The sequence below is a fragment of the Cynocephalus volans genome, chromosome 3, assembly GCF_027409185.1.
Source record: "Cynocephalus volans isolate mCynVol1 chromosome 3, mCynVol1.pri, whole genome shotgun sequence".
Taxonomy (NCBI): Eukaryota; Metazoa; Chordata; class Mammalia; order Dermoptera; family Cynocephalidae; genus Cynocephalus; species Cynocephalus volans.
Window position 1 is genome coordinate 14,786,263 of NC_084462.1, and position 19,916 is coordinate 14,806,178.

The 19,916-nt window shown below is 55.3% G+C and overlaps 2 protein-coding genes across 6 annotated transcripts; one reads left to right on the top strand and one right to left on the bottom strand.

Annotated features, from left to right (window-relative positions):
- Positions 1-2,940: 2,940 nt before the first annotated feature.
- MZF1 (myeloid zinc finger 1) lies at positions 2,941-12,951 on the bottom strand. 3 transcript variants are annotated; one of them, XM_063092025.1, is made up of 6 exons: positions 12,844-12,951; positions 11,086-11,453; positions 10,431-10,614; positions 9,615-9,685; positions 9,382-9,502; positions 2,941-4,510 (listed from the first exon to the last, which is right to left on the bottom strand). In XM_063092025.1, exons 1-6 carry the CDS (start codon positions 12,878-12,880, stop codon positions 3,081-3,083), a joined length of 2,211 nt encoding a protein of 736 aa, XP_062948095.1. In that variant the 5' UTR covers positions 12,881-12,951; the 3' UTR covers positions 2,941-3,080. The 3 variants fall into 3 exon arrangements, with proteins under 3 accessions (XP_062948095.1, XP_062948094.1, XP_062948096.1); XM_063092024.1 differs by having other exon boundaries at positions 11,086-11,522; XM_063092026.1 differs by lacking the exon at positions 12,844-12,951 and adding an exon at positions 12,196-12,772.
- A 1,794-nt stretch (positions 12,952-14,745) lies between these two features.
- Positions 14,746-19,743, top strand: LOC134373023 (putative CENPB DNA-binding domain-containing protein 1). Of its 3 annotated transcripts, none has more exons than XM_063090443.1 (2): positions 14,746-14,877; positions 16,757-19,743. In XM_063090443.1, the coding sequence occupies exon 2, from the start codon at positions 16,873-16,875 to the stop codon at positions 17,407-17,409; it is 537 nt and encodes a 178-aa protein (XP_062946513.1). In that variant the 5' UTR covers positions 14,746-14,877; positions 16,757-16,872; the 3' UTR covers positions 17,410-19,743. The 3 variants fall into 3 exon arrangements, 2 of the variants coding, with proteins under 2 accessions (XP_062946513.1, XP_062946512.1); XM_063090442.1 differs by having other exon boundaries at positions 16,897-19,743; XR_010022928.1 differs by lacking the exon at positions 14,746-14,877 and adding an exon at positions 15,083-15,168.
- Positions 19,744-19,916: the final 173 nt, after the last annotated feature.

Consider the following 19,916-nt stretch of genomic DNA (forward strand, 5'->3'; position numbering starts at 1 on the left):
AAGACTTCTCCGGGGTGGACACTTAGCGGACTGGGCTCGGGCCCCAGGTTCCAGCGGAGACGCACGGCGGCCTCTGCGTCTCTCCACCGCTGTCAAGACCGCGGGATGTGGGCTCCCCTCCAATCACAGCTCAGTATGCCTCGGAGGGCGGGAGGAAACGGCGCCCTGCGGCCTAGCGACCTCCGGCCGTCGCCACGGAAACGGTGGGGCCGGTCAGCAGGGGGCAGCCCTCCAGTTACCGTGGCGGCTGCAGTCACTGCCCGGGGCATTGTGGGAGACGTGGTCCCAGCAGTCCAGGGGGGACCGTGGTGGGGTCAGGCAGGTCTCCTCCTGGGCCCTTCCTTCGCCATCTGAGAAATTACTAATCGACCCTTCCCGGGCCCGCGGTCCTCACCTCGGCGGAGCCACTCGGAAGCCCTTTCTTTCCTTTACTCTTGAAAGCTGGTGCTGGAGAGGTCTGGGGTGAGGTAGGGGCTCAGAAGCCTCAAACAGCTTGAGTTTGGGGCCAAACATGACTTCAACTGTCCTAGCTTCCTCAGGCTTCACACAAGGATGGTTCTGGGACTCAGAGGGCCCCTCCAGACTCAGTCTCCCTTTTTCTATCTCCCTTCCTCTCTTTTCTCAGCCATCTTGTTCTGTGCTGATTATTTTCATACAGGCCATCTCTACGTGGTGGTTGATGACTATCCTGCTGTTTCCATCTAGTCTCAGGAATGGTTCCTATTGTCCAGCCTGGTCCATGGGTCCATACTTGGGTCAGTTGCTGAGGCCCATCTGCTGAAGGCCCATCTAGGAATGGGGTATTGGTCCCCCAGAGAGGTGATGCTGGACTAGCCAAAGCTGGATTTATGTGATCTCTGGCCTCAAGGCTCACCATCCAGTGGGGAAAGACCATCAACCATTCAACAACATGCTGAGAAAAAGAAGGTCGTGGAGTCCAGACCAGGGAGGAGGGGATGTCGAACTGAATCTGGGGCCTGGGTTGGATGTGGTGCTGCTGTGTCTTCCTTTTCACCCTTACAGCCATCCAAGTGACCGAGGGGCACAGGAGTCAGGTGGCTTGGGGAACAAGGGTTCCTGTAGCCCCTGGGTCCACTGCTTCTAGGAAGGCAGCACAGGACTCAGCATGTGCAAAGGCTCTGAGGGAAGCCAGGGCCAGCACCTCAGAGGGACTTGACAGAATGCAGTGGGCGAGGAGTGAGGCTGGAAGTGCAGCTGTGGGCATTAGTGTAGTTTCTGGGAGCCGACATTGGGAAGACAGAGTCCATTTTGGAGAGGAAGGGGCAGGAGCAGGCAGGGAAGGGAGGATGAGGGGAGGTGCCTTGGACCACCAGGGCAGAGATGGGTAGCTGAGATTGGAGCAATGCTGAGGAGTGGAGAGAAATAGAATCAGGGAGGCTGGGGTTGTGGTGAGAATAACTGGATAGATGCGGCACTCGGGGGAGAGGTGCTGTGCTTGGGATGGAACAGTCTGGCCTCACGTGCAGATGATCCAAGGACAGGCTGGCTGGGCCCATTATTTTGGCCACACCAGGGCCTTGGAGGTTCCTTTACTGGATACCTTTCATGGATTTCCTAGAGGCCGTGGCTGTGTCTTTGTGGAGGTGGGGTGGTCCTTCTGTCCAGTCCCTCAGCCCTGCAGATAGTATGGTAGCACTTGTCTGCTGAAGGGCCCAGTCACGACTCCTCTAATTCTGCAGATTTTGGCCCAGGGACCCCTCGCTGTGCCACACAGGATGGCCTCTGGCCCAGGCTGGCTTGTCATCTTTCTCTGAGGTCAGGGACCCAGTCTTGGGGGTCAGGGTGCCTCAGAGTGGTAGGGGAAAGTCCAGCCACATCCCTGGAAGAAGCTTGGACACACAGGCCTCAAGTAGCTGTTCTTGGAAAGAAGGGCTGGGCTTCGGTTAAGCTCCTGCCTCTGGGCTTCAGACCTGTCCACTTGCTCCTTGTCCTGGCAGCAGCAGGTCCTTCAGGAGCAGAGGTTTTTATATACCTCCCAGAGCCAGGCTCATTGGGCCCCTCAGAGACACCCACACCAGTGTCTCATCCTAGGTACATGGGTCACTCTCCTCTGAGCCCAGAGACCTCAGGACCAGCTGAGCAGTACCCTCTCCTCAGGGGTCTGGGTCCCAGGCCCACAGGGCCTCCCTGCCAGCTAAGAGACCCCTGGACCAGCCTGGCAGCAGCCCCTCCTCAAGGGCCTGAGTTTCAGCTCCATGGGAAACTCATTGGAGCTTCTAAGTTGCAATCCTTCCCTTTGTTCCTTTAGCCCTAGGGGTCTAGCTGCTCCCAGCAGTACTCACCTTTCCCACTCTGTGACAGCTCCATCCCATAATACCTAGGTAGCAGATCTGCAAAAACATCTCCTGTGGCTCTGTCTCTTGACCCTGAGTGATGATCAGTCATAGCACCATGCTACACACATATGGGCTATCAGCAGATGCCCACAGAGAACACTTCCTTCTGGGTCTAGGGAACTGAGGACCGCTGCCCAGGGCTGCTCTGCCACCTCCCTGCTCTGCCCCACCTACTGCTGGGCCATACCATTTGTGTAAGCGAGAGGCATGGTACAGGGGCCATCCCTAAGACGGGAGCAGGTGCTGCTAGGAGCCACCTCTGCGGCAGGGGTGGGGTGGGAGTGGAGTGAGAGAGGACACGGCCCTTGAAAGAACCACGTGGAGGGCTGGCCGGTGGCTCACTCGGGAGAGTGTGGTGCTGATAACACCAAGGCCACGGGTTCGGATCCTATATAGGGATGGCCGGTTCGCTCACTGGCTGAGCATGGTGCTGACAACACCAAGTCAAGGGTTAAGATCCCCTTACCGGTTAACTTTTAGAAAAAAAAAAAAAAAACACGTGGGTGCAGAGGGAGCACCAGTACAGGAGTGGTCATGGTGGGGGCTGCGCAGATGAGGAGGCACCGAGTGGATGGAGACCCAGTTTCCATCTACTGTTTATTGAGCACCTACTGGGGGCAAGGTCCAGGGCAGCCTGTCTGTACCTAAGAGATCGCTGGCCTCACAACAACCCTGTGAGGTAGGTGTTCTGACCAAAGTGGTCGCAGTGCGTCCTGGCCGGAGCTACTCTGCACTGTGGACACGCTGGTGCTGGATGAGCTTGGTACTCTGGTGGAAGCGGCGGCCGCAGTCCTGGCAGGCAAAGGGCTTCTCTCGCCGGTGGGTGCGCAGGTGCTGAGTGAGTGTGGGCCGCTGGCGGAAGGCCTTGCCACACTCAGGGCATGCGTAGGGACGCTCGCCCGTGTGGATGCGTCGGTGTTGGGTGAGGTTGGCGTGCTGCCGGAAGCTCTGGCCACACTCGGGGCAGGCAAAGGGCCGTTCGCCAGTGTGGATGCGCTGGTGCTCGGTGAGCCGCGAGACCTGCGTGAAGCCTAGGCCGCACTCGCCGCAGTGGTAGGGCTTCTCGCCAGTGTGTGTCCTCTGGTGGCGCGTGAGCTTGAGACGCTGGCTGAAGCGCTGGCCACACTCGGGGCAGGCAAAGGGCTTCTCGCCCGTGTGCACGCGCAGGTGCTGCGTGAGCGTGGGCCGCTGGCGGAAGGCCTTGCCGCACTCCGCGCAGGCAAAGGGCCGCTCGCCGGTGTGGATCCGCCGGTGCTGCGTGAGGTTGGAGCGCTGCCGGAAGCTCTGCCCGCACTCCGCGCAGGCGAAGGGCCGCTCGCCGCTATGCACCCGCCTATGCTGCAGCAGCACCGAACGGCGGCCGAAGCGCTCGCCGCATTCCACGCAGCCGAAGGACTTGTCTCCCGTGTGCACTGCTTGGTGCTCCAACAGAACGGCGCGCCGCGCGAAGCTTTCGCGGCACTCGCTGCACGGAAAGGGGCCTGGGGGCTCAGGCACGCCGGGAGGGGCGTGAGGCGCAGCGCCAGGACCCGGGGGATCGCCATGGATGCGCTGGTGCTGCAACAGGTTGGAGCGCTGGCGGAAGCTCTGGCCGCACTCTGCGCAACGAAAGGGCTGCTCTCCGGTGTGTACGCGCCGGTGCTCCTCCAGGCGCGCGCTGCGCACGAAGCCCTGGCCACAGTCTCCGCAAACGAACGGCCGTTCCTCGGTGTGCGTGAGCTGGTGGCGCAGCAGGTGCGAGCTGCGGCTGAAGCTGCGGCCACACTCGCCGCACACAAATGGTCGCTCGCCCGTGTGGATCTTCTGGTGCCTCAGCAGATTGCTGCGTTGACTGAATACCCTGCCACACACATCGCAACGGCCGCCCCGAACCGCCCCGGCCCCAGTGCTGGGGCGACCCCGTCCCCGGCTTCGGCCCCTGGGAGCGCGCCAGCGGGCAGTGACCAGTGTGGGACCCACGCTCCGGCGGGGATCCTCATGCGTGGGGTCCTGCTCACTTCCTGGGTCGCTGGGAAGCATGAGCATGCCACCTTCGCGGGAGGGTGACCGGATCCGGCCTGAGAGGCCAGCCATGCCGAGGTCCCAGGGGATGTGGAGGTGGGGATTCACAGTACCTGGGCCTGCGGAGACGCTGTCCATCTGGAGCGCAAATCCTGCGTGCACAAGGGACCCACTCATTCACGACTGAGTGCCCACTGTGCCCGACCCACTTCAGCCCTGTGGACACTGTGAACTAGAAGGACCTGAAACTGACCAGTGAGGCAGACAGAGGTGCAAGGGTGGGGCCAGGAATACCATCTGTGCAGGCTTCCCCGAAGAGGTGACAATAGGACAGAGCCCCGCATGAGAATGAAGACTGGGCTGTGCAAAAATCTTTCTGGGTCTGACTCAAGTTGAAACAAATCACCTCTTTCTGGAAGGGCTGTACGGCAGTAGTGGGGGAAGGCAGTCCTCACAGGGTCTAGGTGGGAAATGATGGTCTCCTCAAAGGCAGAGAAATGGGTGGCTGTGGGGGAGGCTGGAGGTGGAGCCAACAGAAACGGATGGCGGGGGTGCTGACAGGGAATGCAGGCTACTGGACTTTGGTCTGGGGTTTGGACGTGACCAACAGAGGGCAGGTGTCTATGGAGCAGAGAAGTGCGTCCCGGCCATGCTGTGAACACTCCAGCATTAGCAGCTGGGTGAGGAAAGAGGAGTCAGCACAGGCGACTGAGAAGCAGGGGCTGAAGAAGGAGGAAGCCTGAAAGAGGTTAACTCAAGAAGACTGGGAGTAGTGAGGGCTTTAGTGGGTGATAGAAAATCCATAAGTTGTCAAAGAAAAGTCAGATAAGTTAGAATGCATCAAAGGTAATCAACAAAAACCACCTCAGAGTCAAAAGGCAGATGACAGACTGAAAAACCCTCTAGAGGCAAAGAGCTTATTAACCTAAGTAAAGAGTTTCAATAAAACAACAAGAAAGACCAATGACCTGACAGATACATGGGCTGTAAACAGGAAAGGAAACATAACTAATGCTTAAGTCCCATAAATATGCTCAGTCTCCTCCTAGTAAGAAAAAGTGCACACTAGGGCTGAACTCATCTGCCATTTCCACACCCTCACTGCATGGACCCAAGTGTTTATATGCATTTCTAGTGGGAAGCCAGTGCAGCAAAATCCATCAAAACAGCAAATATCCCACACTTTGACCCAGTAATTCCACTTTTAGGTATTTCTCCAACACCTGTGTTCCTCCCTGTGCTAAATGACCTAGGTACAAGGTTTCTTAGTGCGTTACTGAGAAGCAACCCAAAAGAATGTCAGTAGTAACCTGGATAAACAATCTTGTGTCCACAGTGAGCCACAGTGGGGCTCTATGCAGCCATCCATAGATTCAGGGCGCTTGCTGCTATGTGTTGAAGTGGGGACATGTGCAAAAAATGCCAGGCGTGGAACATGGTGAAGATTAAGCATCCATGAGTGGTTTTTGTGTGTGTGTGCGGCTGGCAGGTAACAGGGATCAAACCTTCTGCGTGTGTTTTATTTATTTTATTTTTTAAAAGATGACCGGTAAGGGGATCCTAACCCTTGACCTGGTGTTGTCAGCACCACGCTCACCCAGTGAGCCAAATGGCCATCCCTATGTAGGGATCTGAACCTGCGGATCTGGTGTTTATCAGCACCACACTCTCCCAAGTGAGCCACGGGCCGGCCCGTGTTTTAAAGAGAAATGTATGTATATGTGTTTGCTCCTCTATGTGCAGAATCTTTCTGGAGTGATACCTAAGAAAAGTAACGTTGGCTGTTGGGCATCAGGACTGTGTGGCACAGGCAGAGAAGGGGCATTCCACTGTATTGTTTCTTGTGCCTTTTGAATTTCCTAATGTGAATATTAGCTACTGAAAATATTCTCATGACGAAAACATTAAAAAGAAGACCTCTCTGGCTGCAAACAAGAGGCACAGTTTGGGGACAAGAAAGCAGCCAGGAGACCTGACAGGGTTGCCAAGGTGGCCAAGGGGAATCCGTGTTCAAAGCTGGGGGCTATGGTTTGTCTACAGGGAGAGCGCAGCCCGAGAAGAATGAGGCTGCAGAGAAAGAAGTCACCAAGGAGCCTGAGGCAGTGCTGCTGGTGTGGCTGGAAGAAAGCCCAGACTGTGGGGTTGTGAACTGACAGAGAAGCAGGTCCAAGCAAGAGGAAGTGGTCAGCCATACAGCATAGGCTGGGCAGGCTGAAGGCTGGAGCAGCAGAAGGGGCATGTGTTGGATCCTATTCTCTCTGCTCCAACATGCAGAAATGCCAACAAAATGTAAGAAGGGCTTTAAAAATACGTTGGGCGGCTCTGAAGTAAGAAAGGAGAGTTGGTGAGGTTCAGGAGTCAAGACCCTGGTGCAGTGAGCTCTAAAGAAGGCCTAAAACTCTCGGGATCTCGGGACTGGAGCCAGGTTCCATCATGAAGCTGTGGCTCATGGGGTTAGTCCAGTTCACCCACCAATCTGGCCAGGAATAGCTGCTTGCTTCTGGATGGGTTGTAGGCAGAGGCATCTGCACTGAATGGCCCAGGACCCAGGTGATTCATTCTTCCACTTTAGGGTTCTGACAGACCCTGTGGCAGTTCCTCACCTAGGATGATGCGCAGGGAAGGGGCAAACAAGAAACCACCAGAGCTGTGAAGGTCAGGCTGTCGATGACACAACCAGTGAGAGAACTCGCACCTGAGGACAAAGAGCTGACTGACCTGTCTGGAAAGACACTAAAGTATTTCCAAATCCTCAAAGGAGAGGATCAGCATCCAGAAAACAAGAATATTATGGGGGGGAAAAAAGTATTCTTATTGATTAAAAAAAAATAGCAAATGGGGATTTCTAGGTAACAGTGGTATCTATCTAAGTTTGCTCCATCCTGAAACCCCAGAGAAAACTACAATAAAGTTTTTTGGGGGGGCCGGCCTATGGCTCACTTGGGAGAGTGGTGCTGATAACACCAAGGCCACGGGTTCGGATCCTTAAAAACAAAACAAAACAAAACAAAACAAAAAAACACAAAAAACCTTAAAAAAAAAAAGTTCTTTTTTTTTTGTTTTGCCACCCCTCCCCCCACAATTTTTGTTTCAAGGTATAAAATCCACAAAGATGAAGAGAAGTAAATAAACAAAAATCCCTGACATTTTCTACTCTGGAAAGAAGATGTGCAGATAGTAACTGTGTAGCAGACTGGAGAAAGTGAATACTAAGCCAGCAGTGGGGAAAGCTGAAAGAAATTTATGTGTTTTATTCCAAAGATGATTCTAAAAGCTCAGGAGCTAGAGGCACCAGGTACCTCTGGCTGTGCAAGTGAAGAGGCAGGGCACCAACCAGGCTGGGGAGGCTTACAGAAGCAGATGCTGGGCAGGGCTGCTGCTATGGGCTTTGCACAGAATTCTTAGCCAACAGTGTGCACTGCTGTGGCTCTGATTCCTGGATTTCTTCTCCCATCGTGGCAGAAGTCTGTGTTGCGGGTGGGACACAGTACTGAGAAAATCAGGGGGACTAAGTAAACAGCCACACTGTGTGCTCAGGTCACCCTCTCCAGGGATGCTGGCAGGAGGCTGAAAGTGCCCTCTTGGGGGACTCAGAGGAAGGATTTGAGAATGCTTACAGCAGGGAGTACCCCTAAATGGTCTAGCCATGTTGGCCTACGGATCCTTCAGCAGCATCTACTCATACTTCAGCTGCCAACTCATGTCCCCCAGGAAGTAGATCTCCTTGGGGAGTGGCCCCCCCAATGTCCCTCCCAACCCTGGTTTGTTGTCAGTAAGCCCCTCATCCACCTGCTCAGAGCTGCCAGCCAGATTTGTGATCCCCTTGTCTTACACATAAGCAAAGAACTTGGAGGGAACAGAGGTCACACTGGGAAAAGAAAACTTAAAAAAACAAGTTATTATTGTCCTCAAAGAAATAAGGAAAGACATTGTACCTGAAAAGACAAAAGGAAGTGGCTATAAAGTTGAATGTTCAGAGAATAAAACCAGTCTTAGAAATTAAATATATGCTGGCAGAAATTAATATCATAAGAGAAGATCTAGAAGATATAAGTGAGGAAACTTCCTGGAAAACAGAGCAAAGACAAAGAGATGGAAAATTGGAGTGAAATGATAACATTAGAGGACCTGCCCAGAGGCCAACAGCCAAGTAATAGGCATTCCAGAAACAGAGAACAGAGCAATGGAGGGGAAGGAAATGAAAGAAGCATTGCAAGGTAGTTTCCCACAACTGAGAGATGAGCATTTCATATTGAAAGGGCTCACTAACAACAGTGATAAACAAAGTCTGACTCTGTATTAATAAAAAGAATTTTTCCAGCTAAATTCTAGTCTAACGCTGAGGGTTACACAAATGTGTTTCAAATACATAATGTCTCAGAATTTTGCCTCCCACACCAGAATTCACAGGAAACTGCACCAAAACAAGGGAGTAAACCAAAAAGAAGATTCGGGGCCTGGGGAACAGGGAGGAACAGAAGATGGGGTGTGTGTAGGGGGAGCCTGGATGACAGCAGATAAGGATGGTGGCTGAGGTGGACAGCAGGGGCCTTTGGCCTGTGAAGCCTGTGTGATTGGGCAGGATCTTGGTCTGTCGTCACCTGATTCCCATCCTGTGTTTAGGTCCCTCCTGCCCACCTGCCTGTCTACTAACCTGCTGTCCTTGCCAGGTCCTGACCCTCCCTGCCCCAATGTCAAACAGCAGGAAGCTAGCCCAGAGTCTGGAGTCATACAGGATGCCAGGACTGGGAGAGGATGTGGGTATGGGGAACATAAGCCCCACTCTCAGGAGGTTTTACTGTGGTAGAGAGCAGAAGCTAAAGGGGCCATGGAATCAATAGCAGGCTTGGCTTTTGAGGGCAGAAGATGCTAGAGCAGGTTGAATGTTGCAGGGGATGGTCTAGGGAATGGGGGATCTTGGGGGTGCTGGCGATAGAGGGCTGCCTGGTAGGGCCAGGAGTAGGGTCAGTGGACATGGTACTATACATGTGAGGGCCCAGCCCCACCATCCCATCTCACTCACCTTGGGAGAAGATGCCCCCAGCTTCCTCATGCCACAGGGCCCTGGAGTGCTCCCTCCATGAAGGCCCCTCAGGCCCATTCTCACTGTGGGGAGAGGCCTGGTCCAGCACTGTCCCACAGCCCTGAAACCACAGTGCTCATCTGTACCTGGCTGGGCTCAGGGTGGACCAACCCGGCCCCCACCCACTGAGGCTCTTGGGGGAGAGAGAGGGGCTCAGCCTGTTCAGGGCTCACCTGGGCCTCCTCAGGCAGGAGGGTGGGTGCAGCCTCCTGGATGGCAGCTAGACGCCCAGACTCCAGAAGCTCTAGAGACGAAGAGTGGGGTCAGGCAGCCTGAGGGAGTTCCCACCATGCTGTCTTTCTCAGTAGTGGGCCACGATACAGGCGGGGAGAGACCTGGGTGTGGGCTTGGGGCTGGGGAGGGCAGCGCAGGGCAGCTCAGGGCCTGGCTTGGGGGTGGGGAGAAGGGCACCCTGGAAGGCCAGGGGTGGAGCTGCGGCAGGATGAGGTGGGCTCAGGTCTGCACCCCTGCACCAGCTCTGGGGCAGGATGGCCTGTAGGGTTTGGGGGGCGGTCACTGTACAGTGGTCCATATAGGAAGGGTGGAGTGTGAGCAGCTGGCTAAGGGGCCCTGCCTGGAAGGTGAATGTGGGGGGCACACCCCCAATACTGTGGGGTCCTTCCTCAGCAACACCTACCTATAGTCTGGCCTGCTGTCTACTCTCCAGTGACCAGTGGATATTCCCCAGTGGATCTCCTTGGGGAATGAACTCCATGTGCCTCCTAAATAGGGAAACTCAACAGCCTACTTCATGCCAGGGGAGAGCCATGGAAATGGGGCTGTGGCAGTCAGGCTTGGCATATGAGGGGCAGTAACAGTGCTGGCTAGCTGGAAGGGAGACCTAATTGGGTGGGATGTGGGGGCCACTGGTACATGGGAACCATTCCATTTAGCAGAAGCCCAGCCCAGAAGACTTTAGACTGCTCAGGACAGGCCCCTCATGTCCACCCAACCAAGCCTTAGGACCTTCCCACCCTGCCAGTCCTCACCTGGATCCTCTGTAACCTCTGGCTCCTCCTTCACCTGAAGGCCCAGCAACGATTCCTGCCTGGCCCCAAAGGGCATCTTGGGACCAGGCTCTGGAGTTTGCGGCTCAGTTTGAGGTAGGGGCTGGAAGTCAGAGGGCTCCATCTTCTCTGATAGGACCTCCTGGCCCTGCACCTGGACTGTGACCTGGGGAGGTGACCCTACCATCAGAGGCCCAAGCAGAGATGGGGCTGGGCACAACCTGGTGTTCATGGGCACCCACCCAATTGCAGGACTCCAGGGGTCTGTCTGGTAAACACCTACTCACTTGGTCCTCCAAAAGCCTACCTCCCCTGGCCCTGAGCAAGAAATGAAGGGGCCACCTGCAGTTGTTCTCTTGCTGCTGACTTCCAGGGCTGCCTGGTATGTTCCATCTCTTCCCTTACCCCGCAGCCCTCGTGTTCACGTGACTCGAGGTGATGCAGGAATGGGCTGGCAAGACTGGCCCTGGAACCCACCCTGCCCTGGACACTTTCACACAGGCTCTCTGTTGCAGGTGGCCACTTCCAAACAGTGAGGGAGGATGGACGTGTGTTTGGTCAAGCATGGTACCCCGCTAGGGTGAGGAGCTGGACAATGCTCCAGCCCTGACCCCCCCACTTAGGGCCACTGACTCACCCATCTCCGAGGCCCGCCCAACTCCTGGCGCAGCCCGTCCACCAGGGCAGCAGCCTCCTCTGGGCTGCTTGGCTGCTGCTCTTGCACACGGGCCTGGATCTCAGGGGGCAGTGCGCCTAGGAACTGCTCCAGCACCAACAGTTCCAGTATCTGCTCCTTGGAGAGCACCTCTGGCTGCAGCCACTGGTGACACAGCTCTCGGAGCTGGGCCAGGGCCTCTCGAGGCCCCGCTGCCTCCTCATAGCGGAAGCACCGGAAGCGCAGGCGTGCAGCCTCAGGTCCTGGGTCCCATGGGAGAGCTTCACCCTCCTCTTCAGAGTCCTCCAACTTCACCATGACAGTCCCATCATCTTCTGAGGGTGTGCAACCTGGGGATCCCAGCACAGTGGGTCTCATTGGGAGTACCAGGTCAGGTTCTCTGAGGCCAATGTCTGCCCCTGGGAAAGGAATAGGATGAGGCTGCTGCAATAAGTGTAGACAGTGGCAGCAAATGCTTAAGTGCCTACTGTATGCTGTGTTGTTCAATTCTCAGACCTGCCCCATGTGGAAGGCAGATGAGGAAACTGAGGCACAGAGAGGTGGGTCCACACCCCAGGGACCTGGGGAGCTGGAAGCCTTTGTTGAGCCATCATGTCCCTGGCCTCTCTAGGGAGGCTTGCATAGAGTTTCCCGTAGCCCTCCTGCTCCAAACACAGGCTGTTTCTTAGGCCTAGAAGCCACCTCCTCTCTACCCTAAATCCTGCCCTTCTTCTACATGTATAACCTCATCCCTGCCTTGGAGTTCTCCCTCTACCAGGTAGATGGCACCTACACCACTTATGACCTGGGCATCAGCACCACTGCTGCGCACTGAACGAGATTCCCCTAATGCCAGCCCCTCACTACACCATCCACTCTCCCACCCAGTCTCTCTCAGATTTGGTCCCACCATCATTTGCCTCCCAGCCTGATTCTAGAGGGCAGCTTCACTCCACCTGGTCCCCATCTAGACGAGTGCAGTCACTTGTGTGACCTAGCCCCCAGACAGCACCCTGTCCCTACTCAGTCCCATTCTCTGAGCCCAACTTATCACACTATGCAATGCCCCATCTCCCCTACTCCCTCATTTACATGGGGCGGGGAGGTGTTGGGGGAGGTTCTAGGAGTGGGGGTGGGCAGAGGCCCCAAGACCACTGGACCAGGAGCCTGCAAGGAAGGTCCAAGAATCTGACCCCGCCCATTCTCAGGTCGCTGTTTCTCTGTGAACTTCAGTTTCCCCATATGCAAATAGGGCTGACCTCCCCGCTCAGGCTGCTGCTTCTGCAGCTGGGACTTTGTGAAAGAATCTGAATTTATTAAAGGGGTGGCATCTATTTCGAAGGCCGCTTGATCCCGGATCAGGTCAAACCTCCACTCCTCAAGATTCCAAGTCAACCTGAAACCCTGGGAGAAACTTGGGTCATCGCCAAGCCGGCAGGTCCCTGCGGAGGTTCCTGAAATACATTTCCCAGAAGTCTAGGCGGGCAACTTCAGCTCCAGGGTGCCAAGGCAGGTTCTGGCTCCGCCATGGCAACCGGGGGCGGGGCCCCCAGAGCCTGTCGTCGTGGCAACAACCGGTAATTGATAAGAATCGCGCGACAGCGCAGGGCCCTCCTGCAGGGAGTTCCCAGATCCCTCCCCCGTGCTCCCAGTCTCGCTGGGCAGCCGGAACCCCCGATTCCGTAGTTGCCGCCCCGCTCCCCGCCCGAACCTTCCTAGTTGAGCGGTGCCGGCCCTCACCTCTGCACTTAGCGGGCCGCTCCGCGCTCCCGAGCATGCGCACTCGCCAATTTCCCCCTACCCGCCCGGACTACGTCTCCCAGAATGCTCCGCGCGCCAGCTCGAGCGCCTCCTTGCCCTTCCCCCACCCTCGCCCCCGTTTCTAGCCTGGTGCCCCCACCCACCCCCCACCCCCCGGTCCCCTGGGGGTAGCGGCGGTCTCAATGATCAGGTCACACTCCCGGCCGCCTCTTCCCACGCTCCCCTCCTCGAATCCAGGCGTCCGGCCCCCGTCGACGTGCGCTAGCTTCTCGGGGGAAACGGACGACAGTACCGCCTTGTAGACAGCGCATGCCCCTCCCACCACGTTTTCCTCAGTTTTCTACGGGCCTTCCTAGAAATACGAGCAGGGTTCTGCACCAATCACGGCCCTCACTAGGACGCCGTCGGCCCCACGTCTCCATGGCAACCCCCTGCCAGGCGTAGGGTTCCTCCTCTGCTACCTGTTGGATGACAAAATGGAGAAAGGCTCGGCCCGGTGCGTTCTGGGAGATGTAGTCTGAGCGATGACGTTCCTCTGTGCTTGCGGGCGGTGGGCGGGTCCGGGGACCCGGCGGGCTTTCGAAAGGCAGTAGGGGGGGTGGTTTGAGGGCGTGGGGAGGCAACTGCGGCAGAGAGAGGCAGTGAGGAGAGGCAGAGAGACCCAGAGACTCAAGGACAGGGAGAGACGGGGGGAAGGAGGGAGAGAGAGGCTCGACATGAGGAGAGACAGTGAAAGTGAACACACAAAGACACTGTCTGAGTCAAAGTGTGATTTCAGCTCTCATTAGAGAGGGTCAGAGAGTCAGGGCCGGGGAGACAGGTGTGTCAGAACAGTTAGTAGGAAGGAGAGAGATCAGGAAGGAATGGAGATGACAGGAGAGACAGCAACAAAGAGGGAGATGGAGAATGGATACACAGAGACAAGGAGTGCAGACATCCAGACCCAAGGGACAGACAGGAATACGGAGGCAAGAAGGGAGAAAGGGACAGAATTTAGAGATACGGTAAGATGGGCTGATAGTTTTCAAAGATTCGGAGAAAACTGACAGCAAGAGGAGGGACAGGAAGAGTTGGAGGGAGACTTGTTAGGAAAACTTATCCAAAACTTGAGAATAAGACAAAAAGATAACTGGGAGTCCTAGCATTGTCTACCAAGCTTGCTTCGAACTCCCTGAGCGAAACAACTCTCTAACTTGACTACTTTTGATTAGAGTCCACATGCTGTGCAGTTGGATGCTAACTTGCAAAAGGTTGGTAGCTTACAAATGCCTTCTGTGCTGTGTATCGATTGCCCTCTAGGTCACTAAGCAGTTTTGTATCAGACTTTGCTCTTTTTTTCTGGTAGGGGAATTTGAGCCTGGGACTTTGCTGTGATAAGTCTGTGGTCTAACCAAATGAGCTAACTGGCCAGACCCTGAAAACTTTGCTTTTATTTCAGTGTTCTTTCTTTTACTCTGTTTATAGTTCCTTCTTTCCCATCTTCCTGAAACACCTATGTCATCCTGCTGGTTCCCTCGGTGAGGCGAATAAACCTTTGACACGTGATCACTGAGTCATGTCTTTTGAAAACTATATTTTGACATTCTGAAGGGAACCAGTTCTCCAGGATGGGGGGCAGATAGGGAGAAAGGGAAAAGTGAGACAGAGCCAGGGAGAAAAGGAGGTAGGTAGATGATAGAAAGACAAAGACAGAAGACAGGCGGCGAAAAGGCCAGCCTAGGGCAGAAACAGCCTAGGGCGCCTTTGCCGGGACTGCGCGTCGCGGCCTCGTCGTGGAAACTACATTTCCCGGCAGCCCTCGGGGGGCGCCAGGCGCAGGACAGAGTGCGTCACCAGGGGCGGAACCGACGCGGCCTCATCCAATCCCGGCCGTCGCCTGGCAACCTTCTCCTCCGCCAAGATGAAGGCTGGGTTCGGCCGCCTCCAGGAAACGGCTCGGTGAGGCGGCCGATGGGGAAATGCCGCAGTCCTGTCAGCCCAGCTGAAGCACGCAGCTCTTCTCAAGGCCCGGGGGTGAGAGTTGGACGCGCGGGGGCTAGGGCTCTGGGGGCGGGAGCTATGGCACCTTTTCTCCGCTTCGGTCGCGGGGAAGGGGGCTGGAGAGGCTGCGCGCGCAGCCAAGATGCGCGCGAGAGGGTCAGTTGGAGCCGTCGGCAGCTCCGCGGCCGTGTGGGAAATGTAGTCTCGAATGGGGGACGAGCCCTTTCTTCCACCCAGACATTGGGCAGCGAGCAGGCTTGGGGCTGCCCCTCGAGATGGCGAGAGAGGGAATGAGTGATCGTGTGGGTGAATTAACTTAAAAATGTGGGTGAGAAGGCGAAGGATGTGGGAGAGAGGATGGTAGTCTGAGTGGCTCAGAATTCGGGCCCACTGTCATCAGGCAGGAGCCTTCTCCATGCTCATTTGCCTTTCCCTGTCTCCCTAGGTGAGGGCTTTGTGGGCAGTGCCACCTTGTTTCACAGCAGGTGCATGGACCTATCAGGAATTTATCTGTTCCTGCTTTTCACAAACATTCCTTTAGTCGCTTTTTTAGTTGCTACTTTCACATAGCTCAAAATGCAAAGGAACAAGGTGAGAAGCCTGCCTCCCACCACTGTACTTCATTTAATAAATTATTCAACAAGTGATTGCTGGGTGCCTGCTAAGTGCCAGGCACTGTTCCTGGGCCTGGGGACACAACTGAAAGCTCAGTAGACACTGCTCCTGTTCTCAGGCAGCATGTGATATACACACAAAAAACACAGTGGGGGAGAGCCTCACCGATAAGGTCACATTTGAACAGGGACTTACAGAAGGTGAGGGAACAAGACATGCAGATAACAGGGAAGAATGCCTGTTCTGCACCAAAGAAACCAAGGAACAAAAGCCCAGAGTCAGCACCATTGGTCTGCCCGGAGGATGGGGTCAGGAGTGAGGGAAGGAGAGAAGGAGGCTTTGAGACCCGCAAAAAAGCTGATGAGGACTGTGCCTTTTACTCAGAGAGGGGTGGGAGGCCTGGGAGGGCTCTGTGCAGAGGAGGGACAGCATCTGACTTAGGCTTTACTGAATCATTCTTGCTGTGATGTGGAGGACTACTATCCTCTTCTAGTCTTGGGTACTCCATGGTGTGGCACAAATTAGGGAGGTTCCCTTATGTGTTAGTTTCCTATGACTGCTGTAACAAATCACTGCTAACTTAGTGGCTTAAAATTACTCAAATTTGTTATCTTAGCGTCTGTCCTGGAGGTCAGAAGTCTGAAGTGGGTCTTACTAGGCTAAAATCAAGGTATCAGCAAGGCTGGTCCCTTCTGAAGGCTCCAGGCTTCAGTGTGATCATATTGCCTTCTTCTGAGTCAAATCTTCCTTCACCTCCTCTTCTAGGGACCCCTGCGAGTAGATTTAGAGGCCACTTGATAACCCAGGATAACCTCCCCATCTCAAGATTATTAATTTACAAAGTTTCTTTTGCTATGTCAGGTAATTTATTCATAGGTTCGTGGGATTAGGATGTGGACATCTTTAGGGTGTCCTTATTCAGTTTCCCACACTGACATTTGATGTCTTTGCATGAGAAGTGTGGAGATGGTAGCTCATCTGCTCCTTTGCGTCTGGAAGGTGGGTCATGGTCTCTCCACTCTACTGGCTTTCCCTTGTGGTCGCAAGAGGTTCCTATAGCCTCCACTGCTGGGAGAAGACAGTGAAGTTCCCTAGCAGACCTCTTTTTTGGTGTCATAAACCAAAACTGAGTGACACAGTCCTTTAGCAACAAAGAAGGCTGGGAAATGACTGTGCAGTGTTTCTGTGGGCTGAGAGAAAAGGCACTGGGTGTGCTGCTGGGGCAGTATCTGTGTCAGGGCATGAGAAAGCCAGTCATGTGCTCACACATTGATGCTCATGTGTGTCCCTCTTACAGGCAGAGGCAGGCGTGGCAAGAGAGGGCAAGAGGCTGCCATTGTGGGCACAGCGGTAGCTGCCTGGGCTGGGCAGGGAGAAGAGAGCTCATTGAGGTATGTGGCTCAGGGAAGCGGAATGAAGACAGTCTCCCACCCACAGGTGTCGGGGAAGGCACCCATTGGTGAGATTGGCCTCTGTCGCAGTACTAAGTGGGATCGGAAGTCCATCACCCTGCACGTGAAGTTGGAGGTGCTGCAGAGGTTTGAGGAGGGTGAGAAGCTGATGCAGATCGCCTGGGCCCTGGGGCTGGCCACCTCCACCGTTGCCTCGATCTGTGTCAACAAGGACAAGATCCAGGCCAATTCCCGGACCACCACTCCAGTCAGTGCCACACAGCTGACCTGCTGCTGGGGCATGGTGATGGGCCACATGGAGCACTTGCTGAGCCTGTGGATTGAGGAGCAGAAGCAGCAGAACCTGCCTGTCAGCACACTGCTCATCCAGGACAAGGCACGCAGACTGTTTGCACAGCTGCAGCAGGAGCAGGGTGATGGCACCCAGGCTGAGATCTTTGGGGCCAGCAACGGCTGGTTTGCCTGCTTCAAGGCGCACCACAATGTGCTGCTGACGGATGAGCCAGCTGTAGCTGACACCCAGGCTGCTGCCCAGTAACCCCCAGTGTTACACACCATTCTGGAGGAGGGCTGCTACTCACCGTGCCAAGTCTTTAATGTGGATGAGAAGGGCCTGTTCTGGAAGCGGCTGCCTGAGTGCATGCTCCTGGCACTGGAGGGGGCAGCCAGGCCAGGGCCCAAGGCCTCTAAGACCACCTGACCCTGCTGCTCAGTGGCAATGCTGCTGGCGACTTCAAGCTAAAGCCCCTGCTAGTGTACCCTTCAGAGAATCTGCGTGCTCTCAAGGGCTGCTCCAAGGCCAGCCTACCTGTGGTGTGGCGCTCCAACCGCAGCGATTGGTTAACTCCCAGTATCTTCCAGGAGTGGTTCACTAGCTGCTTCTGCCCTGCTATGGAGAGCTACTGTGTCCACCATGGCCCCCCACACCATGCCTTGCTGCTCCTGGATGGTGCGCCCTGCCACCCTGCCTACCTGGGTAGTCTCTCGGCCCACGTGTGTGTCGAGTTCCCTGCCCAAGAACACCTTAGGCCTAATCCAGCCCATGAACCAAGGTATCATTGCTGCCTTCAAGGCCCATTACCTGTGCCGCACACTCAGCCAACTGGTCCAGGAGATGACCGGCCAGGATAGGCCCTCTGCAGAGGAGTTCTGGCATAGCTATACTGTCATGACTGCTGTGGACAACATTGCTGAGGCCTGGGCAGAACTGCAGCCTGCTACTATGAACAGTGCTTGGAGCAAGCTCTGGCCTGAGTGTGTGCCTTCTGGTGCCCTTGAGCCTGATGCTGTGCCCCAGCTCCACCACAGCACTGTGGTGCTAGCCGGCCATGTGGGCCTTGGGGATGAGGCTGATGTTGCTCGCTTGCTCCAGACTCATGGGGAGCCCCTACCCTGCAGTGTCCCCCAGGACATAGAGGCTGGGCATACCAGCAGTTCTGGGATGCCCTGGGAGGCAGGGAAAGGCCTGGCCTCCAAAAGACCAGAGCCAGAGCTCACACAGAGAGTGTGGGGACCCAGGAAGCAGTTGAAGGCGTGCTGAGCCATGAGCACCTGTCCCAGGCCCTGTCCCACTTTGCTGCTGGCTTTAGGGTCCTTCCAGAGAATGACCCCAACCGAGACCTTAGCCTGTGGGTATCTTGGCGTGTCCACAGTGCCCTTGCCTGCCTCTGGGAGCTGCATAGAGACAGGAGGTGGCAGTCTTGGGTGGCTGCATCCTCAGGAGGCTCTGTGGCAGTGTTGACAAGGGAGTTGGTGGGAAGCCTGCATTTGCCCCAGGAGAGGCCTGCAGAGGATGAGCAAGTGGCTCAGGCCATAGGCCTGGAAAGACAGACCTCTGCAGCTGTTCTGCATGAGTTTGGGGTTGGGGCTGATCTCAGATGAACTCTGCCTGGTGATGTTTTCTGGACAGCAGACACTGCCTCTTTTCTCCCATGGTTCTCATCTGTGACGTCCTGTGGCCTTTCTGCATTGATTCACACACAGCATCAGTCTTGGGGAACAGGAAGGTGGTATTCCCTGATCAGTGGGTGAGCTGCAGGGCTCAGGAATACCCACACATGAAGGAGATGCACCCAAAAGGCACAATGGTTGTCCACCAGGGTGGCATTCCTTGAGGAGTGAGAGGGGAGGGGCCAGGACCCAGATCAGTCTCTCCCATTTGTCAACTCTACGTTCTTACTCCCTGCTCCATTATGACACTTCCCAGCAAAATTTAGATGGGGGTTCCTGTGCTTGGCATCTCCCTGTTCACTTTCTATACTATCCTGCCACTCTGGCTTCCATGCCCTCTGTTGTCTGAGGTCTTTGGTACCCTCCCTGTGCCAAACTCTTGGGGCACATGTTGGCCCTTGTCCTCATCCCACTGTGGTCTTTGATACCAGGGACCACTGTTTTGTTTTGGTGTTTTCTTTCTTCAGCTTCTGTGGCATGTCTGTCTTGGCTTCCATCTGGTCTTTGTAGCTGACTCCTTTGTGACTAATGGTCTCTTGGATCTAGTTCTTGGGAAATCCCATCCATTTTTGAGGACTCAGTGGCCACTTCAGGGTCAGCTCTGGGTGCACTGGCTGTAGCCCAGCCCCTCCCCAAGTTCTAGACCCACAGCTCTATCTGTGGACAGGCCCCTGGATAGTCTTGTAATTTCCTCTCATTCCCCCAAACTGTAATAACAGGCACCCTGGGGTGTTTGCTTGACCTTGCTGACCAGATGTGCCACCAGAACACAGATATTCAGCGAGGGAAGATGCTCTGTTCATGCTTCAGCTGGATGAGCCATAGGGTGTTGGACAGCAATGTGTGGCTTACTGAACTTCTTTCAACACAGTTATCTGCACGTGTGTATCTGTGAGCCAAGAAATAAAGATAGGAGAAAGGATTCCTGCCACTTTTGTCCTGGCTAACACCCACAGTGATGGGGCTGGTGGCTGAGGAGGGGCTAGAAGGCCCAGCCTTAGTGGGGGAAAGGCCAGATGATGCCCTTCCATGGCTTTCCTGGCAAAGCAGATGGCAAAGGAGAAGGTAAGGGACTTTTCTTAGGACCCAGGTGAC

Bases quoted from the DNA above. Each gene is read 5' to 3' on its own strand.
- MZF1 (XM_063092024.1), bottom strand. From the start codon at position 12,880: ATGCTCGGGAGCGCGGAGCGGCCCGCTAAGTGCAGAG. The intron at 11,523-12,843 runs GTGAGGGCCGGC...TTCCTTTCCCAG, and splicing joins GCGGCCCGCTAAGTGCAGAG to GGGCAGACATTGGCCTCAGA. The intron at 4,511-9,381 runs GTGAGTGAGATG...TTGTGCACGCAG, and splicing joins TGGGGGCATCTTCTCCCAAG to GATTTGCGCTCCAGATGGAC.
- LOC134373023 (XM_063090442.1), top strand. From the start codon at position 14,815: ATGGGGAAATGCCGCAGTCCTGTCAGCCCAGCTGAAGCACGCAGCTCT. The intron at 14,878-16,896 runs GTGAGAGTTGGA...TCCCACCCACAG, and splicing joins GCTCTTCTCAAGGCCCGGGG to GTGTCGGGGAAGGCACCCAT.